The 8,730-nt window shown below is 48.2% G+C and overlaps 1 protein-coding gene across 1 annotated transcript; it reads right to left on the reverse strand.

The window, feature by feature from the left end:
- Positions 1-2,239: 2,239 nt before the first annotated feature.
- LOC134881792 (transposon TX1 uncharacterized 149 kDa protein) lies at positions 2,240-5,253 on the reverse strand. Its single transcript, XM_063909347.1, has one exon. The coding sequence runs from the start codon at positions 5,133-5,135 to the stop codon at positions 2,349-2,351; it is 2,787 nt and encodes a 928-aa protein (XP_063765417.1). The 5' UTR covers positions 5,136-5,253; the 3' UTR covers positions 2,240-2,348.
- Between the last annotated feature and the right edge of the window lie 3,477 nt (positions 5,254-8,730).

Genomic DNA, 8,730 nt, shown 5'->3' on the forward strand with positions numbered 1-8,730 from the left:
GCAAGTCTTTTTTCTACAACTTCAGGAAGGTCCTCTGAATTATCAATATCACTGTGTGTGTGTGTGTGTGTGTGTGTGTGTGTGTGTGTGTGTGTGTGTGTGTGTGTGTGTGTGTGTGTGTGTGTGTGTGTGTGTGTGTGTGTGTGTGTGTGTGTGTGTGTGTGTGTGTCTCGTGCTCCGGCTCGTGCTCTGTTTGGATTGACAAATAGGCCTATATAAAGCACACACATGTCGTATTTGTCAGTTGCGGTGGGTTTTTTTTTTTTTAAATGGACCCGATTCTTCGGTTGTTCTATGTTCGACTTCCTGCCCGGACACGATTTGACACGATCGCTCGCGGCTCGCGCACACAATAGACCAGACGCCGAAACGAACGACATAATCGGTTAACATGGGCGCCGAAAGGAAAATGGCCGCTTCTCGGCGCAAAAAAAAACAAAAACTTGGAACTAATGCAACGGGATTACAAACTGAAAAAGTGCATTCCACAAATTCAAAAAAATTAACATATATAGAAAATTGATGCAGTGACACAAGTTAGATTCAAACATTTCTATTTAAACAAACTGACAAACACAAAAACACATCTCTCTATCATAAACCGTTTTGGAGATATTCACAGATATGTAAAACTTTAGACTTCTTGGGGCGGATCCTCCCTCTCCGTCCTCAGAGGGTTAGACACTGAAACACGCGCCAGCTTTGCACAAGGTCAAAGTCAAAAGTTAAAGTCCACTTTATTGTCAAAGTTTCCACATGTGTTATACACAGTGGCGGTGCGTCAATAGTGGGCGCTTGGGCGCCACCCACCCTGACTTTTTGAGTTAAAAAACGTTATATATACAACATAATTGAAATAACAAATGTACCGTGTTTATGGGTTAAATGTGTATGGGAGACCACTGTCAAGAACCGCTAAAATGTGTCCGGACATAATATATTGCCATTCGCCTTTTCTGAGAATAGGCAGGTCGGCTACCGTCCGTGGGCGCCGATAACATGGGAGTCTATAGGAGAGCTTATACTTTTCTCAGTCATTTTAGCAAGGATAGCTTTTCATTGGGGGATGAAACTTAGATCTGTGGGCGCAAATCTTTGCGCCCACAGCCAATGGCATTGTTTCTTAGTTCAATGTGACATTCTTAGATACGCGATTGGACTTTTTCGGCGAATCAGCATCGTTATCATTCCCTAACCACAAGCGTAAAGAGCAGCACCGTAGCTAGCTGAAACTTAGATTGAGTGAATATGGCGACATCGATGGCTGAGAACTCTGTGCAAGCTCTACTTAAAACACCGTTTCATCGACTATCAGATGTCGAAAAGAAGAAATTGAAAGACTTGGGACCCGAGCGTCCGGATTTAAACATTCAACAGACGACCACTGATCGCGGGAGAACCTACACTCGGACTTTCTCCTCAAACTTGTATGCTAAGCGGAATTGGTTAGCTGGTTGTACAGTGAGCAATGCCTTTTTTTGTTTCCCTTGTCTGTTATTTCAAAGTCCTGGGACTGAAACACTTTGGACTACAACCGGGATGAAAGATCTAAAGCACTTCACACAAAAATGTAAGAAGCACGAATGTGGCCGCAGCCACCTAACCAACTGTCTTAAGCTAAACCTCTAAAAAAGTGCTATTTAAACCGTGCCGCCCAACTGCGCCCCCCCAAAAAAAATGTTCACCAGCCGCCACTGGTTATACATACAGAAAATTGAAATACCTTTTCTGGCAATCCCACAGTGCAAATAAAACAACAACATATAACATAAAAAGATAAGAGCCTAGAAAAAAGGGGGGAGTAAAAGGGGTATACAAAAAAAACTAAGTAATATACACATATATTAGACACAATCAACACAATTTGACAGTAGTGCAAGTAGTTCTTTAGTGCAAATAATACTTAGTGCAGAGTACATTTTCAGTAGAAGCGGATATTAGAAAGTGACTGGTGCTGGATGAGGGAGGGGTGTAGAGGGAGATGAGAAAGGGGGAGAGAGAGGAAGGGACGGAGAGAGGGGGAGGGAGAGAGAGGAGAGAGGGAGGGAGAGAGAAGATAGAGTGAGGGACGAGGATAGAGAGAGAGAGAGAGAGAGAGAGAGAGATTTTTTTTTTTTTTCAAACCACTTTTATTCACAACTAAATTAAACACTCCACATTAGAACAAAAAACAATTAAAAACAAAAAAACAATTCAAAACAACTTCAATTCAGGAATTAATTGAAAACCAGCTCATCATTCTCCACTGAAACCAAAGCATTTTTAAAGCACCACATATTCTGAAACTCCCCCACATTTTCTGTCAGACGAAAATAATTGAAATCAGTTTTGACCCTTGCTCTCACCATTCATTTAAAAATCAGCACAGCATTACAGGCCATCGAGTCCCCAACTTTATTTCTCCTGCTGAGGTAGATGGCCATTTTGGCCTGGCCCAACAAAAAATTCAGGAGCTGACATTTCACCTTTTGTCTCTGGGTGTACCTGTAACCAAGGATAAACACTTGGGGGGAAAAAACCTCACCAAACAAAACAAACATCTGGGTCAGTAACTGAAAGAGACAAAGGAGTCGATCACATTCTGAGAAACAGTGGAAGATGGTTTCCCTTTGGTCACAGAACGGACAGGTGTCAGAAACAGCCGGGTTGATCACTGAAACAAAGGCATTTACTGCAACCGCGCCGTGCAGAATCCTCCACTGTAGATCCCCCAGCCTCTTTGTCAGCGGGGGCTTGTAAAGCGCTCTCCACTCAGGCCTCTGAGTCTCAGTCAGGGCCAGGTGGGCTCTCCACCGGGTGTCCACTCGGCCCTGCAGTCTGCTCTGGTTTAACACTTTGGTCATTAAATAATACATCCTTTTGTTGGACATGGTGCTAAACTTAAAATCAGTGACATTATTTAACCTTAACAGAAAACTATCACATGTGACGTCAGGAACACAAAGTATTTCTGGAAAAGAGTCATTTTCATTTGGTTCAGTAAGTCCATTACAGAAAGCAACAGCCAGTGCCAGTTCTGGGTCGCTGAGCTGCTGTTTCCAACCACTCAGCAGGAGGCCGGTCACTCGGACTGACCTGATGCCCAAACGTGCCGCCAGGCCCGCAGCATTGTCCAGGCAAGGGCCACACACCTCCAGCACATGTCCCAGTGTGAGGATCTTCTCTTCACAGAGTCTCTGCTGTAGAGAAGGCCCTATTCCACACAGAAAACGAGTCCCGTGGACCACCGGCTCTTTGAGGAGCCAGAATAAAGAGGCACAGTTCTCCGTTCTCTCTTTCCGGAAAAGCCCCCACACCTTGAAAAGTCCCTTGTAGAAGCATGAGAGGTTGTCCAAGTGTACTCCTTTAATGTCCATTAGGAACAGCGACTCAGCCAGGCCCAGCCCTCCACAGCGCTCCAGTACAGCACGAGCCACGGGTCTCCATACCAGGTCAGCAGGTCCAGTCAGGAACCTCTGGACGAAACGGAGCCTGAACGCAGCCCCTCTGCTTGCCAGGTGAACCAGTCCATGTCCCCCTTCTTCCTTTGGCAGGAAAAGGATGCTCTGCGGGACCCAATGCATGCGGTCCCAGAAGAAATCCACCATTAGCGCCTGCACCCTGGACAGCAGGTTTACAGGCGGGTCTGAACATGCCAACCGGTGAGCCAGCATGGAGGACACAAGGTTATTCAAAATCAAAATACGCCCCTTAAAAGAAAGGTATGGAAGGATCCACATCCACTTCTTTAATCGGCCTTCCACCTTTTCCACGAGCCCGTCCCAGTTTTGTAAACAAAAGGTCTCGTCACCGAGATAAACACCCAGGTACTTCAACCCTCCCCTCTTCCAAACAAGGCCCCCAGGTAAAACTAGACCATGAAAGTGGCCTGCCCCTACTGCTAAGGCCTCACTCTTCCCCCAGTTTACCCTAGCAGAAGACAACTTGCTAAACACACCTACAGTATCTGTTAAAGCATTGATATCCTGTTGAGTTTTTACAATCACCATTACATCGTCCGCATACGCAGACAATTTAAGAACGTGATCGCAGCCAGGAAAAGAAAAACCATGTAGTTTGGACCTTAGGTTGTGTAGGAGAGGCTCTATGGCCAGGGAGTACAGCATCCCAGACAAAGAGCAGCCCTGTCTGACTCCTCTCTCGGCTTTAAAAGGCGCACATAATCTACCGTTAATCTTCAGTACACTCTCAATGTCCCTGTACAAGACCTGGATCTTGGCTATCAGACCAGAGCTGAACCCAAAAGCCTCCAGCGTCTGCCACAAGTACTGGTGCTTTTCTTGGTCCAGAGAAATCAGACCAAGCTTACAGCCCAATGAACTGGAGAGGTCCAAAACATCTCGAATCAGAGTAACGTTGTCAGTTATCAACCTGCTGGGTACACAGTATGTCTGGTCTACATGAATGACATGCTCCATCACTCTCCTCAGCCTCGTCGCCAACACTTTGGAGAGCAGTTTATAGTCGGTACAGAGAAGGGATACAGGACGCCAGTTCCCAAGCTCCTGCAGGTCTCCTTTCTTGGGGAGGAGAGTGAGCACCGCCCTCCTGCAGCTCAGAGGCAACCTCCCCTTACTGAGACTGTCCCTGAGGACATCCAGCAGGTCATCACCCATGACAGGCCAGAAAACCTTATAGAAGTCTGCAGGCAGGCCGTCTATGCCAGGAGCCTTCCCACTCTGCATGCTCTGCAAGGCCTCCTGCAGCTCCTGGGCCGAGAGCTCAGCTTCCAGGTCTGCGCTGTCCCCCTCAGGGACCTTAGGAAGGCCTTCAAAGAAGGACAGCGCCGCCTCTGGTTCTGCCTGGTAATCTGACCTGTAGAACCTGACAGCACACTGTTGAATGTCGGCCGACTCCTGAAGCAGCTGCCCAGTGTCTGACCGCAGGGAGTGCATCAGCCTCCTCTGACCGTTCCTGCGCTCGAGACCGAAGAAAAAGTGAGAGGGAGCATCCATTTTCACGATGTTCTGAAACTGGGATCTGACCAGAGCACCCTGAGCAGAAAACCCCAGCAGGTCGGACAGAGCTGCATTTCTACTTTTGAAAACCTCAACATGTTCTCGCTCTCCTGTGGAGTCTGCCAATCCCTGCAGCTCCACCACTTCCCTCTCCAGAGCCCTCAGAGATCTAGCCATGTCCTTGGTGACATTGAGAGTGTACTGCAGGCAAAGCTGTCTGATTTGGACTTTCCCCACATCCCACCACTGCTGAAGACTACTGTACTCACTCTTACAATTACGGTAGTTTTGCCAAAAAAATTTGAAGATGTTTTAAAATGATTATCAGCCAACAGAGAAACATTGAAGTGCCAATACGCACTATTGCACTTCACATAGTTAATAAAAACTGAAACCTGAACAAGGGAATGGTCAGAGAACCCAACAGGACTGATGGAGCAGCTCCTGCTTGTATTCATGTGGTGGTTAAAACAGTACACTCGGTCCAGTCTAGCTAGCCACAACAGATTGTCCCTACAGTGCACCCAGGTGTACTGCCGCTGGCCCGGGTAAAGATGCCTCCAAATGTCACACAGCTCGAAAGACTCTGTGATCCTCATTAAAGCACTCCTAGAGGCAGCATGCGGTTCCCAGTGGTTCCTGTCCAGCACAGGGTCTTCTGTGCAGTTAAAGTCACCCCCCAGGAACAGATACTCCTCACTACTGCAGGTGCTAAGGGCATGCTTCAACTGCTCAAAAAATAAAAGCCTTTCAGAGCCCACACTGGGAGCATAAATATTAATAAAACATATTTTAACCTTCTCGAAAACAGCATTTAATTTCAGCAAGTGACCTGGAATGACGTCCTCAACAGTGCAGGAAAAGGGTGTGAAACTTCTGGCAAAGAGAATAGCAACCCCTCCACTATTGCTGCATTTATGGCTGAAGAAGCCCTCCCCACTCCATGCCCTCCTCCAGTCACTCTCATTGTCAGCAGTGCTGTGAGTCTCCTGGAGAAACGTCACATTTAGACTCTTACTCTCTATTAAAGAAAACAAAGATGCTCTCTTGGCATCCCCTCGAGCACCGTTAATATTCAGAGAGCCCAGCTTTATGTCACCCATAATGAAAGTATAGCTGCATCCTAACCAAGTCAAAACGATAACTGAAAAAAAGGAAAGGAGAGAAAAGACAAACAAGATGTACTTCATGACTTTCAGCAGTTTCTTCTCGGATCTTCTGCAGTATTTTCCTCAGCCTGTAGATCTCCTGTTCGCTAAAAGTAAGCTGCCCAAGGCCTCCTGTGCGCCGCATGAGAGCCCTAGCAGTCATGAAACATCAGCTGATCAACAAAAAAATCCTGCAGCCTTACCGCCTTCCTCCCTTTAGTATCCTTCAGGAAGCCTCTGATCTTCTGGAAGGAATACTCCTCACCCCTGTCTACCTGCATACTTTCACTGAAAGCCTCCCTGTCACTGTCACTGTCCTCCGAGTCATCTGAGAGTCCCTCTGGCTGAGAGGAACACAGCGACTCTGTCTTCAACACCTTTTTTGTTTGGGCCACGTTGTTGTTGCACACCTCTGCACTTTTTCTTTTAATCGGTAATTTGAGCAACTCCTCATCCATGATGACTTCCTCCAAAACAGATTCAGCCACCCTGGCTGCGGTGTGCCCACTGTCCCCGAGTGGGTTACTGAGTGAAGCGACAGCCGGCCGCTTCCCCTCCGCAGCGTTCCCAGCCCCCACCACAGCAACGGGAGCAGAGACAGGCGCCACCGCCACCGCCACAACGACAGGTGGCACCGCTACCGCTCCAACGACAGGCGGCACAGCCACCGACACAAAGACAGACGGCACCGCTACTGCTCCAACGACAGGCGGCACCGCCACCGCCCCAACGACAGGCGGCACCGCTACCGCTCCAATGACAGGCGGCACCGCCACCGCCCCAACGACAGGCGCACCCGCCACCGACCCAACGACAGGCGCACCCGCCACCGACCCAACCGCAGGCAGACCCGCCGCCGGAGCAGCGGCAGCCGGAGCCGGACCCGCCGCCGGAGCAGCGGCAGCCGGACCCGGGCCCGCCGCCGGAGCAGCGGCAGCCGGACCACCACCCGCTCCCCCAGGGCACGCGATCAGATGTCCCTGAGCTCCACATCCAAAACATCTCAGCGTATCAGACGTGACATGAACAGTGTAGGCCAGAGGGTTTCAACCGGTGGTCCCGCGGACCCCCTGGTGGTCCGCGGCGGCATTGCATGTGGTCCGTGACAAGAGCCTATGTTGATCAGTTCACCATTGTTTTTTTTTTAATATAAATTCGCTTTGATATTTCAACACAATTTCCAGAAATACCGTTACAATCGTGGAAAAATATGTTTAAAATAATATAAAGGAAATTCAAGCTGACAGAATGTAGCCTTGCGCCTATCCAGTCTATGGTAGCCTGTGATTCGCTAATGGTAATGAGTTGCGTCGCTAACCTCACTTATTATTCATTACGTACAGTCTTGCGAGCAAAGTTGACACACATTTATAAGCATAGCCGCCGAGAGTATTTTAAGATAGGTTGTAGTACAGCAAACATTTGTTACATATGTACTAGTCTAGCTATATATCTAGCACCAATGGATCGTTTGTAGTGAGGAAAGTGCCAGAGGGACAGGCTGCCATGACAGAGGGTCAGGCTGCCACGACAGAGGGACAGGCCGCCACGATAGGGCAAGGACAGGCTTCCGAAGCGTCAACTTCGCAAAAAAGACGAAAAAGAAAATACAATGAGGAATATGTTAAATATGGATTCACAGTGACGACAGACAGAGCAGGAGAGGAGGTACACTGTGTTTCGTATGTTCAACAATTCTCTGTAATGAAGCTATGAAGCCGTCGAAACTTACGCGGCATATGGAGACGCATCACGTCCACTTGAAGGCCAAACCCGTTGAGTACATGCAACAGATGTTGCGTGATTTCAAAGGACAGCAGGCTACCATGAGGAAGAGTGCAAAATAAATGAAAACGCACTGAAAGCATCGTATCTGGTCGCTCTCAGGGTTGCAAAAAGTAAGAAGCCCCATACCATTGCAGAGCAGCTTATATTGCCAGCAGCCATAGATATGTGCAGAGCTATGGTAAGCGAAGAATGTGCCAACAAATTAAAAACTATTCCGTTGTCAGACAACACAATCGGAAGACGAATTGGGGAAATGGCAAATGATGTCAAAGACCAGCTGATGGCAAAACTTCAGACAGTTCTGTTTTCCCTTCAAATCGACGAGACGACAGATGTTACTAATGATGCGCAACTGTTAACATTTGTGCGATACGAGGACAGTGGCACTATGTGCGAGGAATTTCTTTTTTGCAAACCACTGCCCGGGCGAACTACCGGTGTAGAAATATTTAAAGCACTGGACGATTTTTTCACGGAGCACAATATCTCGTGGCAGAGGTGCGTTGCATTATGCAGCGATGGGGCCCGAGCCATGAGTGGCAGCAAGACTGGACTGTTTGCGCATGTAAGGAGGGTGGCTCCGGGGGTAATTTGGACACACTGCCTGATTCATAGAGAGGCTCTCGCCTCCAAAGATCTCAGTGTTGAGCTCAGTGGTGTGTTTGATGTCGTTGTCAAGACGGTCAACTTCATAAAACGAAACGCATTGAATACACGCCTGTTTTCATCCCTATGCCATGACTTGGGAAGTGAACACAGCTCTCTCCTTTATCATTCAGAGGTGCGTTGGCTGTCTCGCGGCGCTGTGCTCGCCCGTGTGTTTGAACTACGCGGAG

This window comes from Eleginops maclovinus, chromosome 19 (genome assembly GCF_036324505.1).
Source record: "Eleginops maclovinus isolate JMC-PN-2008 ecotype Puerto Natales chromosome 19, JC_Emac_rtc_rv5, whole genome shotgun sequence".
NCBI classification, from domain to species: Eukaryota; Metazoa; Chordata; class Actinopteri; order Perciformes; family Eleginopidae; genus Eleginops; species Eleginops maclovinus.

Bases quoted from the DNA above. Each gene is read 5' to 3' on its own strand.
- LOC134881792 (XM_063909347.1), bottom strand. From the start codon at position 5,135: ATGGCTAGATCTCTGAGGGCTCTGGAGAGGGAAGTGGTGGAGCTGCAG.